The following is an 18,518-nucleotide window of genomic DNA, read 5'->3' on the forward strand; positions in this document are numbered from 1 at the left end:
TCTATGCGGTGTTCTACTCGCTATACGCCATTCCATAAGCCAAGTCAGCACGCTAGGCTCATGTAACAATAGCCTAGAATCTATGCGGTGTTCTCTTCGCTATACGCCACTCCATAAGCCAAGTCAGCACGCTAGGCTCATGTAACAATAGCCTAGAATCTATGCGGTGTTCTACACGCTACACGCCATTCCATAAGCCAAGTCAGCACGCTAGGCTCATGTAACAATAGCCTAGAATCTATGCGGTGCTCTATTTGCTGTACGCCACTCCACTGAAGCCCAGACAGGACGATCGGCTTATGTAATGCTGTTGTAACATAATTATTATTAACCAGTATTATTATACATCTGTCACCGTAACGCCATAAAGTTACAGCGTGCCGTAATTTTGCAGTATTTTACGGGGTATTTTCACTCCTACCATATAAGGAAATGCGAATTCCAAATATGGAATGATTATGCGCGTAAACGTCCTCTAATAATAAAAAAAAACATGGTTGCCACCAGGGCTTGGTCGGATTCCACACAAAGAATTTCGCTGATTTTGTTCTAGACATTTTGGATTTCGGCATTCCCATGATGTATCCCATCCTTGGAAGGAAAAGATGTATAATAATAAGGTTATTACGAGGATGCCTCAAGGTATGCCCTCAGACAGTGCGCCGTAGCATCGACCTCCGCGTAAAGCGTACAATACAGCAAAATAGTGCAAAAGGCTGCGTTTATTGTGGTAACTCTCGAGTGACAAGTGCCTCCTCGCAGAGCACCAATTGACTGCCTCCTTCTGGAGGGTTTCACATATTCAACACCATTCAAGCCACGTGTGATTTCTGGTGTATCTCCATTCTTGAGGTCTAATGTGACCACATACACTGGAGTTGGAGCATTTGACATGTTTTGTTGTTCTACGTAGTAATGTGGATACGTGTAGACGCGGGACTAAAGTTTATATATTCTTTTCAGTGAGATGCGATTCCGTTGTGTGTTTTTATAACGGGTGCTTTTAACAGCTTATTTAGCTCTTGAGAGTCATCTCAAATGTCGCCCCTGATGCCTCTGATCGGTTTTCGCGTTCTCGGCTGCGTCCGTCAGTGGTTAATATGACAAAACTCCGCCCATTGTTGAACGTCTCCATGACAACAGTCACATCAAACGCCACAAACCGGTGTATGTTTCATTTCATGATAAAAAGCTTGGTCACAAGTCTGAATTTCAGATATTTTCCCATGCGTATACCAGCGCACGACTCCAATTGCAGTATGCCTATTCAGTGGCCGACGGCAACAAGTGGACAATCATGAGCAGCCAAAATGGCGGAAGGTGAGGAAGATATACTGGGAGACGCCGAGTTAAATCTTTGGGAAGAAGAGCTTGCCAGGTGCGAGGGTGTACGGGGTCCGGCAAACGCATCGGGCGTTAGAAAAGCTGCGAAAAAGTTGAAAACTGTATTCAAGGGAAGTAATAGTGTAGAGCCTGCGAATTCTAATCACGATGTTCCTCTTGGAGAAGTCGTCGTGCCTCAAAGGAAAGAAAGTCGGGACAGTACAGTCAGTGGAACGTTTAGCGATAGCCGATCCAGTTCGGCGTTACCAAGGCCACACAGCCAGGCAATAAGCGAATTTACGAGCGAAGTTAGTATTTTGGATCACGATGGGGGCGCTACGGACGAAACCGAAATACATATTGATACGGATAAACCAGAAAGAAAAAGTAAAAGGAACTGCTTGACATTTTTATGCCCGAGTAGGAAAAATAAATCTTGGATTTTGAATCCCGATGACAGTAGCTTTCTTTTCTTCTGGTTAACTACACTGACACTGGCAGTGGTTTATAACTTGTGGACTATAATTGTCAGGGGAACATTTACTGAACTTCAAACAAAATATTCGTCATTTTGGTTCGCTTTGGATTACTTGTCAGACGTAGCTTACTTGATTGACACCGTTATTTGTTTTCATACAGGCTACAATGAATGTGGTGTGTTCGTGCAAGATGTCCGACAACTTGCCAGGCGTTACTCGCGCACGTGGCGATTTGTTCTAGACATCGTATCCATCTTACCGTTGGACTTTTTTTATTTATCAATCGGCGTTTGTCCGTTTTTAAGAATTAACCGTCTCTGTAAGTTATACCGAGTCGTGGAGTTCCATCGTATGGTCGAACTTCGAGCAGCTATGCCTAACTTCTGGAGGATGGCCAATATTGTTCACGCGATCCTTGTAGTTGTACATTACAACGGTTGTTTTTACTACCTTGTCTCAGAACATGAAGGATTCGGCGAACTCACATCCAGTTGGGCGTATCCCGATCCCAGCATTCACGCAGACTTCCAGTCACTTTCCAGAAAATATCTATATTCTGTTTATTGGTCGGCGTTGAGTCTTACGACAGTGTCGGGTCTTCCCTCGCCAGAAACGGACCAACAGTAAGTATAGATTATTTCTTCGTGATAATAAAAAAAAGTAATTACTTCTTGAGGCCGTTTTACGTGAGGCGAATCGTGCGGTAAAGCACCGAGCAACGTACGAGTCGCCTCGTTTGTATGATACAATCACGGGCCAGCAGACAACGTCAACTGAAAAAAAACACTTCATATCGGTTTTTAAGTCAACTAGTCACCCGTCACCACAGTCAATTGCCTCTTGTACACGTTTTTTGTCGTTGCGTTGCCTCATGCGTTTTCAAGGCTTTAAGATATATTGGTGGTAGTCGGTAATCTTAGAATATCCAGACGTATCGGGCAATGTCCTTTCTTCGGTGCAATCAAAATAGGCAGAGATCTTACTGATAAAGAGACTTTGTCCGTAACAATTACTGATTTATGCCATTACAAACTTATCACTTTCATTTCTAATGTGTTTCATATATTTATAACACATATCTATTGACTGGGAGTATAAGATCATATCCGGATGTGAATATGAGTATCATTACGATATTTTCTACCTGTCACGCGTATTGTCTGGATATTTCAGATAACATCAAAACCAATCAGGTCATGTTAGATTCGTATTCACTAGCCATGTAGCCGACGTTTACCCGACGCTTGCAAACACTGTGAGTCATGAATAGACTCTTTCATGGATTAAATTAATATGAATGTGGAATTACGGATCATGTTGGCAAGCTAATTTCTGCTTCGTTTCGTATGTTTGTGAGTTTAGTGACTGGCGCAGTTTGGGACAATGGTGCTCACATTGTTGACGACAACAGTAACTACGCACGGAATGTCACCTATTTGGAAAAAAATGTCGCGACTAACATTGGATTATATTATATTAATTGAGATTAGTTGATTAAATAGAACAAAGACAGCATTCCAAGTTTATAATCTCAGATTATATATATCACTTTTCCGTTTTCGTCCATAGCGACGTTAGCCACGATAATGGCGGAGTCATCCACTCAGGGCCCGACTGACTCCGGGAGAGTCGATCAGACTATGGTCGCGGTTTTGTTGCTGAAATACTTACTAATTCATGCGTCATATTTCAGAACAAAAACGTTTTTCAATACAATTCAAATACAAAACTAATGTATGTCAGTGACACAGATTGTTACTTGCAGTCATAGATTCAAAATTGGTCATTCAGTTGGGAAAAAGTTTTAGATAATTCTTTGGGTGGTCAGATCATCGTTGTCGTCCTGTATATTGTAAATCAACTTGTTGAAGAATATGAAAAATGCAATGTCGTATGCAAGTACGCTTATCAAAGATCCAATAACATTGATTCAGAAAAAGAATTTAACAAATTTGTTTGTGTGACGTCATAATATAACGTGAACCTGAAATTTATATTAGATATATATACATATTTTCAATACTGAGTTTACTGACAGAAAAAAATCAATTAAATAAATGCATAACATCTACTTATAATATGAGATATATTTCGACTTGAGACAAAATACATTCCGGTAGTGAAACTGAGATTCTAGAAATCTCTTGGTGATATGAATACCGACTTACAATCCACCAGATTCACTCTACGCGGAATGTAGACCGCTCATATGACATACAATTGGAAACTCGCAATCGAACGTAGCAACACTTATTACTCAAATACAGTGTCAATACTTTTCAGTGTACGTAAATTACTCATTTTAAATCTCAGTACATTTCTTTGTATGTAACGTTACATATTACTCGTATGCCGTACATACAAAAACTCGCAATAGAACGTAGCAACACTTACAGTGTCAGTACTTTGCAGTGTACGTAAATTACTCAAATACAGTTTCAGTACATTTCTCTGCATGTAACGTTACATATTACACAATAGTATCAGTATATTGCAATGTATGTGCCGTGTCAGTAGACTGCAGTGTATGTAACATTACATATTACTCGCGTAATATCAATAAATTATAGTGTATGTAACGTTACATATTATTACTCGTATAATATCAATAAATTATAGTGTATGTAACGTTACATATTATTACTCGCGTATTATCAACAAATTGTAGTGTATGTAACGTTACATATTATTACTCGCGTAATATCAATAAATTATAGTGTATGTAATGTTACATATTATTACTCGCGTAATATCAATAAATTATAGTTTATGTAACGTTACATATTACTCGTATACAGTGGTACATTGCAGTACAGTACATTGCAATGTATATAATGTTACTCAACCATAGTGTCAGTGCATTTTAATGGGATGTTACATATTACTAGAATACCGCGTCAATAAATTACTGTTTGTGTAACGTTACATTTATATTAGTGACTGATCTTTTACACCAGTAAAAACAGTCAATGTTTAACCCTTTAACAAATTCACCCGCACTAAAAAAAAGTACGTCATGCGCACAATCAGCCGATCTGATTGGCTTAGCTGGTCAAACGCCATTTTGATTATATGGGTATTTATCATTTTCATAAATGCTTTATTTTCTAATGTTTACTGTATATTTTTTTTTTAATCAATATATTTTGAATAATGTGGACTTTGTCAAAATTGTGCAATGCCAAGAATGATTCAATGTGTTACAATGCATCACACGAGAATGAGTCTCACGTGGCTTCATTGTTGATCAAACATACTACCTTATACCGCGAAAAAACGCAGCTCGTACTACATAAACGACACACTCCAGCAGTACGTTGATATCAAACCAAAATTTGGGGAGTATAAACACCGCCGTTCTAGCGTATCGCCGAATCTTTTGTTGTTCAGTACTTTACACCAGACTATATTGTATTGCGTCTCGCTTGCCTGCCTCACTGGAGCCTTGCATACTTTGGTCGACAAAAAACTATTCCAACTTACCGGAAAGGGAAACAACAAGCAACGCGGGAGTCTTTTGTTTAAAGATCACCATCTAGTCGATGGAAATTTAGGAAAAATATATAAACATTTTGTGGCAGGAAAACGAAAGCGATACGCATAACTCTAGCTACTGTGAGTGTTTGGTTTAATGGCGTCTAAAGAGTGATTGCTCGTATCTGATTACGATACAGTTGCCATAATACGACTTTGGAGAGATTTAGTAATGGTGGGATTTTTTGTGGGTCGTTCGATAAAGGGGGCATTGGCTTCAACTTTCGAACAATATATGGTATATTTTTGTTATCGATGCACAGTAGGATGTTGTTCCAATCATTGGATTAGAAAATGCGATTCGTTCGAACAAAGTGGCGTTGTTAGCTCCAAGTATGTACAGTACAAAAAAATAATTGCGTATGGAAATGAGCACGGTTCCAATGAGCTTCTGTATGACAATGCGCATGCTCATATCATCCAGGCGTGCGTCTATCCGCTGTGTAGCTATGACAACTACTCGTACGAAATTATCTTCATTTCAGGAAATCAGCTGAAATATTTAATGTTAAGTCTAATAACATAACAATTCTTGTTAGAAACTGTATTTGATTCGTACACTGGGCAAGGCTTTACATTTACACGGCTTTGCGATGCAAAATACGTCTGAAAAAGTACACTGGCACGAGTACAACAGTCAGATTGGCTAGTTTGGTCAACAAAACAGTTATAAATAACTGAATCAAGGGATATTAGGTATTCATGAACGTGTATGTTTACATGTGTTTGTCTGTATCGTTTTCGTCGATGCCCTACATAACTTGCTTCAAACTAGTTTGGACCAGTTTGTGGTGGAACTGCCGTTTATTTAGGTTAAAATTGAATATAGGAATGGGCACAATGAATCTTGGAATATTATTATGGAATGAATGTGGGAGAAAAATTGAGACAACCATGCTTTTTGAAAAGTGTTTTCATTTTTCTTAGCTTTTTGCTCACTGAAGTTTTCACAAATAACATCTACTTTTTATATTTAACTATATAGCAATAAGCCATTTTTATACTTATTCGCATTTTAAATTAATGAAACACAGAGAGCACAATGAAAACCTTAATTTTCCTATCTTCATGGTAACCCTTTCTGTATAAGACTATTGAACTACTATGCAACGTATGTTGTGCAAAATACACAATGTTATAGTATGACTACTTAAACTAGAGTTATGGGACCTCAATTTTACATATACAGAATTGCTTCTTATTTGTAATTCAGCTTCATTTTGAGTAAATAAATATCAAACAATCATCAGGATAGTTTAAAGGCGTGAATTCATTGCCACGAAATGTATTTGCATGAATACCATCTAGAAACATAAAAAAAATCTAGAAACATAACTTATAAAACAATTAGAAACATTTACTTTCGAGAAAGCGCTGTGAGTGTGTTAATACAACTGTGTTACATGTACATTTGTATTACGGAATTACGTCACCATTTCTCAAACAATCTCACGTAATGATGGGAGTGTTACAGTATTAGGTCATTTTTGCAATTTGTTTGTTCAGTTTATCAATGTACTTTTGTAATAGGTGATTTTCCGAACAATTGCGAGATCTCGCGAGATGCATGAAAGACGCGCGTCGAACGTCTGCCGCAAAAATCGAACGATTTGATTTTGAACTAGAATTTCTTTATTTCGTAACTCACATTGACCGGCCGATCTTCCACAGAGGAATATTGCTTCCGAATACCCTTACTTAATCAAAATTGCCTACCATCAAATGTGGACAGCACATTATTAAGCATGGAAATGTCCCCCAAAATACTTTCGCGTTTGTCGAATCCCACGCGATGTTTGACGCGACTACGACGCTATGACCTTTGTTTGTCCTGTTTTTTCGTTCGATTTCACGCATAACGCGTGATTCTCGCAGTGTACGGAAAATGGTCTATTCTTAGTTATTTCAAAGGGAGGCTGCTCCTTTAGGGGAATTAATGAGACGGGGGATGGGATAAACATTAGTCTGAATAGTGGACGGAGTTTTTGAATTTGGTACTCTTTCTGCGACCGTGCGCTTGCACCACAGGGAGCCCAGGAACTATAATCAACTGTAATACGCAGTCTCTATGAGCGGGGGGGGGGGGGGTATCGGCTGGTATCTAGTGTAAGAAATAGACAAGGGGTGAAGGCTCCAGCCAGCTCACATTTTTTAAACTCGAAAAAACAGACGAAAAAAATAAAAAATAAAATCTAAAAAAAATACCAGGTTGAAGAATATTAGTTGCTCCTTCGAATTTCGCCAAAGCCTTACCTACATTTTACCGATATCTGCAGAATAAATCAAGAAAACTACACAAATTGACTCCATTTAGGAATTCCTAACGGTTAGTCCGAACGCACGACACCGTTGGAGGCGTGGCCTGTTCAGCATTTGTCAACAACCAATCACAAGACTGGTAGCGGGTTCGCATGTGAACTGCCAAATCCCTGTTCTTGACGTATGGTTCGCCATTTTGTTTTGTGGTGAATCTCGGACGATTTGTTTTGTAATGTTCATTTCTTATGACGATCCATGAACAGAGTTTGAACGAACTTTGTTTAATAAAACTATTGTCGCTGTGTACAGGACGTATATGGTGTCGATACTGTTATGAGAAAAACTATGACAACCCCGGCCATATACTGTTCAGTTTGTTTGGTTGGTTGTCTGTGTTGACAAGCATATGGACCGCAACGCAAACATCGGTAAATGGTGTGACATGTGTTTTGCAAATGAACCGATTCTTTCGTTGAACGTGTTGTTGATTTGTTGACATTGAACTATAGATGAACTGTTTTCAGCGTTATATTTCATCTTTACCAAATGAGCATCTCACTGTTCCGATATGACGTCACTGTGTCAGTTATAACTTTCGTCAATTTAACACACACAAAAACATGCAAATAACAATTTTATAACAATTTTTGAATTCTTGAGGTCATAACACCTTATAAATAGTTTAAGTTCGTTTCCATTAGGATGTCGAATTCTTTTTTCATTGTGGATTTTTGTATTGAGACATATCGGGTGCAAAGGGGAAGGTTAATCGGAAAAATGACGCCTCAAGGGCGAATATGTAGATATGTTATATTGGGGTTTATTGCCGAAGGGAACGAAGGTAGATAGCATTCCCACGGTGCCAATAACACAGAGTACCGACGCATGTTAATGTTACCTAATGATATATCATGTCGAGTCAATTATTGAGTGTCTCCCGGGCCCCTCTTCCGACCAATGGAGTGCTAGGGATAACAATACATCACTTGAAGTGAAATGATACAACACACTTGGCTTATGCTAATGATGAATAATCATTGCTCGAAATATACTCTATCAGTTCTGTTAACGTAGTGTCAACATTGCTTCCTGGCAATAGGTCCAGCGTTCATTTCTACTCCCGTCTAAAAACCACGATGATAGCGACACGTTAGTTGTTTTCCCCTCCACAGTCTTACATATGTAAATTTCAGCCTGTATAGTCTGGAAATTATATAGATTGAAAAGATACTTGTTCCAAATATATATATTTTATATTATTATTGCGTTCTGGTCACATACTCAATCAACTTGTTCTAAACTGTGACAAATGTTTCAACTTCAACAAGCTCAAAATAAGGAAAACTAGATATTATTTGCGAATTGGTTATTATATTAATCCATTATTATGTAGTCATGGCGATTTACGAGTAGTACGTTTCTACATTGTATATTTTGTTTACAAACAACGGTTGACAACCAGTGACCAATCAAAAATATCGTATTTATGACATCACGAGTTGTGGGTGAATTTCGCTTTGTTCGCAACGTTGTCGACATCGTTATGCATTATAAATGCCACTTTCTGAACATAGTCACTGGCTCCCTTCTTCGTTGGTTGTCTAACAAATCGCCCAGAGACGATCAAATTCAGTCATTTGCAATTCTATGTTTCGGTGTTGATATTGTCTGAACAGAAGAAAATCGGTCATCAAATCGGTTGGCATGGCAATTTCGAATTATTGGCATTCAATCGCGTCCCGTCGTTGTGATGAAACAACATAAATATTGATAAACTGTTTGTAAAATGGGGTAAGTCTTTGTGGAAAGCACGGCAATGATATGCAAACCCATATATTGATATCGTTTGGACACACCCCGTGAGCACACCGACGCCACGTGTCACACTCGATTGAGTCAGTGACATCATATCCGGTTTCTGGAATCACGTCTCGGGAGAAAAAATACTTCCAGAGTAACAAACAGATAAAATACTCAGAGAGATATACTCCACCGAATCTAAAAATAAAACTGATGTATTCTATCTGTATGCTGAAAACTGTGCCAGAATAACATCAAGGCAGCTCTATTTCGTAAAGGTGGGACAGGTATACTCATTGCGGGCTTCTGATCGGAGGGCGCCCAATTCATATTAAGGCAATGTCTCGATTACACAAGTGCGTTGTAGGGGGTAAAAGGCGATCTCCGCTCTATTGAAGAAATCCTAAATAGTTTCGCGTGTTGGAGTCATAGGTCAAGATTTGTTTGCCTAGCGTTTGAGTGATACACTGGTATAGCGTGTTACTGACTACGAAACTGTTCTAATGGTATCATTTGATACACTGATATGGGTTTCGCATCACAATAACATGTGATTATCTTTATTGTTGCAACAACTTTTTGTAAGGAGCATCATGCTTGTATTTCAAATTGTTTTATTATGTTATATTCCAGAAATACCGAAGCATCAAATTTTATTGAACGGCAAACTGATTTTGAAATAAAACACTTCTTCAATGAGCACTCATTCCAGGTACCAATAACTTCAATGTTGCCAGAAGTTGACTTGTTGATTCTACTTCAATTTTAGGCTGACAATGAAATCTATATTGATTTGTAAAACTGGAGAAACCACGTATTTTAACATTTTATGAACTCGCTGACTCCGCTAAGCGTCAAATATTCATATCACGACTTTTCACAATCAGACCTCAGATGAATGGTGCGCAGTATACATTAGTATAAAACGGGAAACTCATCTTTGTAGGCATGGTAAGCAGACTAAACTGTGTAGGCCATACTGGACAACTGCTCCACGGACTAAACTGGAGAGCAGCCCAGACACTGGACGATTGTTCGCTGGATTCTGAATTTAGCGGAGAAAGGGGTACTAGTATACTTTTCGAAGTTCTCATTGCCGCGAAAAACCCTCAAACACGTCCTACCTATAAAGTCCCCCTCCCGAGAAGTCATATGAGCAGCCTAAACACTGGAGAAGTAATCCACAGACTAAACTTGGCAGGCCATGGAAGCAGCTCTAACGCGGGAGAAGTGATCCTCAGACTAAACTTTGCAGGTCATTGGAACATTGCGCGGAATATGGATATAAAATATCATTGTGATTACCGCATGATAAAACGCTGTATTTCACTAAAACGATACATCGTGACCTACGAACAATTAAGTTCTCGTCGTTGTAGTTATTAAAATCCAACACATTTTAGAACATCAAGAAGGCACGCAAACCTCCGCCACAGTTAATAATCTTATACACTATCAGTATATTAATATTTCTTGTGGCGAAACAACGATTGGACTTCGGCTGAAGATAAGACTTTTTTTTTATAAGATCGTAAAAATTCTCCCTTAACTTTTTGAGTCATTGCACACATTCCTATTTCTGTGGAAACGAGATTCAGATCTCTTCAAAACTATAACAGCTTGGCCCTTGTCTGACATAAAACATAAAAAATCGTCCGTAACCATGTGAGTAATCAATGATTTCTAAAATGTTTGCTTCCATGGCAACCAGGTGCAGATTTCTGTCCAAATCTAATCGTTTGATTCGTTTAATCTGGAAATGTCATGAAAATCCGACCAGAACTGTTTAAGTTGATGTTTTCTGTTTCCATGGCTACCTCAACCTGATCGCACCTGAAATAAAATTTATTAAGCCCCTCCTGAAAATTTCAGATAGAAAAAAAAACAAAAAAAACAACGCCGACAAAAAACATAACCTCTTTGACAGAGCAAGGTGAGCATGAAGATGTTTTGTTTTTGTATGTTATATATAGGTTTCTTTATTCCTAATATAACTGTATCGAAGATGCCTTCTAAGTCGACATGACGCGTCACTGACGTACGCTTACGTCACTGGCACATCGTTGACACAAAAGAAATCGTACATTATCGTATAGTGACTTTGAAAAACTTCTTACTATGGTAATGAAATTTGTAATTCGGTGATTCAGAAATGAAATTCATATTTTATAAACACAATCAGGGTAAAAGCGAAGAAAATCATGGGTCACAACATTTGTGTTCGTGCCTCGAGCCACCTATATTTTGAACAAGCTGACTTTTTTTCTTTGAGATTCCATTTGTACACGGGGTCTCTGCAAAATCAGTTCTGTTATAGGGCACTCTGATTGGATCGATATCAAAAAAAATGTTTTAGTTTTTTTTTTCATTCAAACCATTATACCTCAACGTTCACACCAAATCATAGTTGCAGACTTCCTGTCTATTGTTATCAATAGTTCAGCAAACTGGGGAACTGGTTGTGTCCCGCATTTACCCTTTTAGTTGTAATCACAGACGTATAAATTACCATTTGTTTTTGTCCGTATCAGTATTTCTTTAGTTAAAGCATGTTCAGTCAAACCCTCAGACGTAGTGTTAGTCAAGTTAGTATGATATGTGAGAAGCGTTTGTAAAATAATTGGAATAATCGGCTTATCCAAAAACTTTCCACAGATTGCCAACTATAAAGATAGATATAAAAGTATTACAAAAAAATTATTTTGTCTTCCTCATATTCTAGTATGCCAATGGGAACCATTAGTTTATGTACAGTGGTTTTCTTTTGAAAAGAAAATAATCCTACCACAGTGGTTATTAGAGAGAAAGAAAACGTAACATCATTGTGAAATTGACAAGGTTGCCTAGTAAATACGGGTTGACAAATATATTACATGCATCAACACTTATAATTGGTTTGTGCTTTCTCATAAAGCGTTAATGAAGGACCATGCATGTTTTATAATGGATCCTGACAATGGAGATCAGTTCTTTTCAAATCTTATTCGACATTACATAGATCCTAATCAGATAATGTTGAACCGTGATTTCGTCCACCAAAGGTCAAAATACACAAACAGAACTTATGCCACCAATAAACACTATAGATACTAGTAATATTGTGACCTGGTAGCCTGACATTTGGCTTTAAAAAATCAAGTATCGGGATTTAAGTTCTTGTTCAATGTACAGTGCATCTTCTTCTCAGCCGGAAATGACGCGCGTGCACTGCTAGCTCATTTCATCACCTAACAATGGCGCACATATCTGATCAATGAAGTGTGACGCACAGAAACGATAATACAAATAAAAATGACGTAAATCGGACAACTGTCTGGAAAGTCTCATAAATATCGTTAATATTAGATGCATAGTCACTGACTCACCTGCCTGGCGTCAACAATGGTAACGAGATACGACACATAATTTTACCCCGTCCGTGGGGTCAACAATTCCTAACACAGTCACTGTTGCGAATATACACATAAAATTCTCACGTTCACATTTTGGAAAGATTCTATTGTGAACAGTTGTGTAGCTATGGAAACAATATGTATTACATCACATTGTTAGTGTATTACAATCTTCCTGACATTTTCCGTAGAAATCAAAGAATTTGTATATGAATATACTGTAGTTGTTTGTAAGTTTTACTTTTAACTTTTGAGGAAAAGTGACGTGTCTGCCTAATACGCCACAAAATTCCAGATAAAATACATAACAAGAAACCCCTAGAAGCGAACTTGAATATCATAAAATGAAAATGAGTTTAAAAAAATTCGTGAGTGTCCAATTCGTAACGATACATTAGAAATACAGAAATGTGACAACGCCTAACGATATTGTGTGTTCTATTTCAGGTATATGTTCTCAATATTGCAATGCATTCTGGGAGTATTCATCTTGGCATTTATAATAGGTAACGGCATAATTTCTTGACTAAAGTAACAGCTGTAATATTGTATTAGAAATTATTTGACAATGCTCCTGGTATTGGAGTCGGCTGCTAAAGACCCTGTCCGTCGATACGGGACATTGTTGCATACTGTACACTCGCCCAATTCACAGCTTATATGGCGTTAGTTCAAACATAATCCGCCTTATCAGGAAGACAAACCAACAATACGTCCTGTGTAACCATGGTGACCAGTGTACGGTCATGCCGTTACCATTGCTGCAATACGTTGTTTTTTTTTTGTTATTTTCCAACAGGTCAAGTCACTCATATTGTAGTGAATAGAAATACTGGCAAAACGGAATACGAAAGAGTTTTACAGAGAACTCGATGTTTTATGCAACACCGAAAAGTTCCTAAATCAACCCAGCTAAAAGTGCAACGATTTTATGATTACGTCTGGTCAAGGTAAAATCACTACTTACTCGTTCAAATAGTTTGACACAAACATATTCCTGCCAAAAAAACGTAATATTTTGTTGTAGGAACTACCTGACCGGGATGTTTAAATCATCTTCCTATCGTATGGACATCATGACATTTTTATGCGGGATCTCCATGTCAGATCCCTGAAATTCGCATTCATTAGTAAATTAATCTCGGCCAATGGTTTTGGCTGTTCCAATGAGTCAGACACACTCACTGATGTATGGTATCGACGCATTTTTGTTGTTCAACCCCAAGTAGGATTCAAACTCCTTGTCTGTCGATCGTCGATCAGGGATGATAATTACTACACTGCCTGTAGTCGATTTGTTGTTCAGTGTAACGATTTGCACGACGTTTACGTATGTTTACATATGTTTGTTTCATTACAGTGGTCAGTTTCATATTCTGGACGAATCAGAGGTACTACGGTTACTGCCAACTGAAATGAAAACAGAACTCGCCTTGAAGGGTAACTTAATTGCGCTGGAAAAGGTGAGTAAAAACAAAGATTTACAGTTTTCTAAGGTTCTTACAGCTAGTTTATAAATACGAAATTATTTGCCCTCTTTGAGACATAGATGAAATTGAAAATGAGTTTCACTTTCTCCGTGTTTGCCCATATTACCATGAAATGCGAACCTCATACTTACCCAATACATTTTATAATACCCCGTCTTTTAAAACCTGTTACTACTCAAAATTCTGATATTTTACAACCACTGGCTACATACATCTTTCATGCATTGAAACGTAGGAACGAGATATGTGATTTTATTTAAATATTCTTCTTGTACATGTAAAGTATTTTTATTTTTTCGAATATTCGTTTTGTACGTGTAAATACTTTTATGGGCCGATGGCCTTGAATTTGTAAATAAAGACCACTACAGTTAGTTTAAAGTTCTGTAATATTTTTGTTGCTTGAATTTCTTTAGGTGTCCTTGTTTCAAGGATGCGATTCGGGATTACTTCGGGATTTGGTATTGAAGTTGAAACACCAGATGTATTCACCGGGTGATTACGTGTGCAGATCTGGTGACTTAGGCAGAGAAATGTTTATAGTTAGCACGGGGAAGCTTCAAGTAATAAGGTAGGGTAATTGTCGACTACCCAATTCTCAGATATATTTTTACAGATTTGGTTTTAAATTTGGTACAAAGGCCAGATTAATGGATTAAATATTGTCGTTCGTTATTTTTGGATTTTGTTTTTAATTAACAAACTATTATTTTTTTCAGTTCTTCCGAGGAGGAAATACGAACAATAGGGGAAGGTGCAATATTTGGTGAAATCAGTGTTCTCAATCTAAATCGAGGCAGTCGTCGTACAACTGACGTCATCTCTAAGGGATACAGCGAGCTATTTATTCTCACTAATACAGATGTTCTGGACACTTTGCAAAATTATCCGAGAGCTAGAGTAAGTTTCGTTCAAGTTGATGGGTCATTTTTTTCCGCGCTGCAAGTCACTGAGTGAGAGATTTGGGGAGCGGCTTAGTCACGGTTAAATAATAACAAGATATTACTAATTGTGTTGATGTTATGCATTCTTCCAGGATATAATTTCTCAGCAAAGTCGCAGGCGACTCCAGGAGCAGTTAAACCGAGTTCGTTCATTTGATGGGAGTGATGCTGGATTTCCAAGTAGACGGGGTAGCTCGAGGGTTTACAGAGACCCGTTCCCAGGTCGTAGCAGGAAATCGTCTGCAAGGCTTAGGAAAATCAGGTATACTTGTTTATATATGTAGTGATTGCACAAATGTAATGTTATTGGAACAAACACGACAAACTCGACTGCCGTTATTTGCGACATACTAGTAGCTGTGCTACGCCTACCGACTTCGAAACGTCGGAACCTGCTACGGCAAGTATTGGTTACTATTTAACTAGAAGTTGGCGGTTGAGTGGGCTGGGGTTGTGTCATATTCACTACTACATTACAACAAAACTCTACTATGTTACGACAAAGATCTGGTATGTTACGACAAACCTCTAGTATGGTACGACAAAACTTTAATATGTTGCGACAAAACTATGATATGTTGCGACAAGTCTCTATTATGTTACGACAAAACTCTAGTATGTTACGACAAACCTCTAGTATGTTACGACAAAACTCTAATATGTTGCGACAAAACTATGATATGTTGCGACAAATCTCTATTATGTTACGACAAAACTCTAATATGTTGCGACAAAACTATGATATGTTGCGACAAATCTCTATTATGTTACGACAACACTCTAGTATGTTACGACAAAACTTTAGTATGGTACGACAAAACTCTAATATATTGCGACAAAACTCTAATATGTTGCGACAAAACTCTAATATGATGCGACAAAACTAATATATTGAGACAAAACTCTAATATGTTGCGACAAAACTCTAATATGTTGCGACAAAGCTTGGCCACATTATTAATACGTCAGATTACGTCAAGTCGATTCTACGTTGTCGTAAAACCATTAATTTAAAACCATTACAATTCGAAAACCATTAAACAAGTGTATCACGCGACAACGGTACAACGAAACGATAGTATACAATGATAAACCCTAGTATTTCACAATAAATCTATGATATATTTACATTGTTTTTCAGTCGCACTAGTAGCAATCAAAGTCGGGACAGTGGCTTCATGTCGACGTCGGGTCATAGTACACTGTCATCTGCACCGAGTGGGAGAATTAGCATGTCGCCCATGGTAGAGGAAGTGACGACAGACATGACAGAGAGACTCCAAAACATATATGAACAAAACACCAGAGCACTGAAGTCATCGCTAGAGCACGTGTTGGTAAGAGAGGTTATTTATTCACACTGGTCAGGTACAACAGAACAATAAGTTGAGGGGTAAAGTTGTCGGGGTACATTGAATAATTGATATAATCAACATACTACATAACAGTAGCTTTATGTATATTTCGATTCAAATGACAGGTTGTGATTCACAATTAGGAACCGCCAATTGGATTTTTCCATTTTTTTGTTAAATACTATAAATTGTTTGTGTGTATAGCGCAATTAGTAATATCTCAAAATAGTCGGTTGTCTCTAGTTGATAGGTTGTCCCTGGTGTGGAAGTCGGGCACACGTTTCTGACAGTGACCATAGTTGTTCATAAAACCTAATTTGAAAAGTGCAGTGAACGAGTTAGCTTGATATATCATTCTATCGTTGGTAACAACCAACCTTTGTGGGACCATCCCGTCAAAATAGCGCAATTGCTTGATTAGATGTTGACTTCCTGACAAGTATTATTATATTTTTCAACAAAATAAAAATGAAGAAATTAAGAAAAAGACTGTAAAAAATGCTAGATTATGGAATGATCGGGACATTTCTTTGCCGTTACTTTTTCTTTTCGCGATCACAGCGCTATTTTGTATTTAGGCATTTTTATGTTTATTTTTGTTGTTGTTGTTGTTTTGTTTTTTGTTGTTGTCTTGTGTTTTTTTATTGTATTCGACAAAACAGTTATATTTGTAAGTAAGTCTAGATTAGATATCATGACGTATTTTGTTTTATCCAGGATCACGAGGTGAAATATCTTCGGCAACGTTTACATGACACAGAGATGGAACGTGATTGCAAACAAAGGGAGATATCACAGTTAAAGAATCAGATCGGCAAATTAAGAGTAAGTGTCACGTGACTCACTCTAGTCTTACTGCGTTATATCATATGTGTATCTGTTTTGAGTCTGTCGAAAATATTTCATATTTAGACATTTTGAGAAGTCAACCTCGGTACAATGAAATAAAAATACAACAACACAATGTATATATCCTGTATTGAAATATTACAAATGTTTTAATCTCGGAATCAGAACATGACCGCCATTCATAATGAAGATCTTTTGTTATTTTACCTTTTAGCATCCAGACCGTGACCACGTTAGCGATGAAAAACACGAAACCAATACCGGGGAAGATTAATCATTTAGCTAGAAGCGAATCAACTTCTATTATTTTCAAAATTGCCTTTATTACTGATTACTAATTACTATGATTTGTTCATTCTTGGTATTTGTAAAGATTGCAATACAGTTTGTTGCTTACAGTGCCCTCAACGATGAATTTCAAGTCGAGAACGGCTAAATACAACGATGAGGGCGCCTAACTAACGCCGTCCGTGTCAATCCCGCTTTGCCTTGATATATATTTATTTGTATGCTGTTGTATAATGTTATATTCCCGGGTAATAACATGGCTATTCGCCTTGAGTACTTCACATTTTCTATTGACATTAAAATAAAAAATATAAGGAGATTATTTATGAAAAAATTATAGCCAGTTTCTTGTTAGCGTAATACGCAAATTAAAATAGCTGCCGCCTGCCAACTTTTTACAATCACCTGACCAGCTTGGATTGTGAAACAGGACGACATCAACAAAACGCCACGGTTATGAAATGAAAGCGGGATTTCGAGCTTGTCTTCTTACATCCAGTGATTATGACATGATTACTATTTATTGTGAAAACTAATGTACCCAAGATTTCATTGAGTTAAAAAATAAATATCGTGATTTGTATAGAATAGCATATGTGTATTTATTTCCGTGAACGAGGACATATTTAAAAACATAACATTTGTGTATGCCGTTTCTCAGTGGTATGAGAGGTGCTCTCGTTATTGTCCAAGCAACGACTGAATCCGCTATGATTCTGGACCATCATCCACCGTGACGCCACTAACAGGCAGTAATCTGTTGAGGCTAGGAGAAGAACTATCGCGTCCCCTAAGTCAGGTCGTG

The 18,518-nt window shown here is 37.7% G+C and overlaps 1 protein-coding gene across 1 annotated transcript; it reads left to right on the forward strand.

Moving 5' to 3' along the window:
* Positions 1-1,220: 1,220 nt before the first annotated feature.
* Positions 1,221-18,301, forward strand: LOC100373841 (cyclic nucleotide-gated channel alpha-3-like). Its single transcript, XM_078006480.1, has 10 exons — positions 1,221-2,425; positions 13,235-13,293; positions 13,587-13,737; positions 14,148-14,250; positions 14,694-14,848; positions 14,997-15,177; positions 15,314-15,483; positions 16,363-16,558; positions 17,294-17,401; positions 17,640-18,301. The coding sequence occupies exons 1-10, from the start codon at positions 1,311-1,313 to the stop codon at positions 17,697-17,699; spliced, it is 2,298 nt and encodes a 765-aa protein (XP_077862606.1). The 5' UTR covers positions 1,221-1,310; the 3' UTR covers positions 17,700-18,301.
* The last annotated feature ends 217 nt before the right edge of the window (positions 18,302-18,518 follow it).

This window comes from Saccoglossus kowalevskii, chromosome 10, assembly GCF_978046115.1.
Source record: "Saccoglossus kowalevskii chromosome 10, keSacKowa6.1, whole genome shotgun sequence".
Classification (NCBI taxonomy): domain Eukaryota; kingdom Metazoa; phylum Hemichordata; class Enteropneusta; family Harrimaniidae; genus Saccoglossus; species Saccoglossus kowalevskii.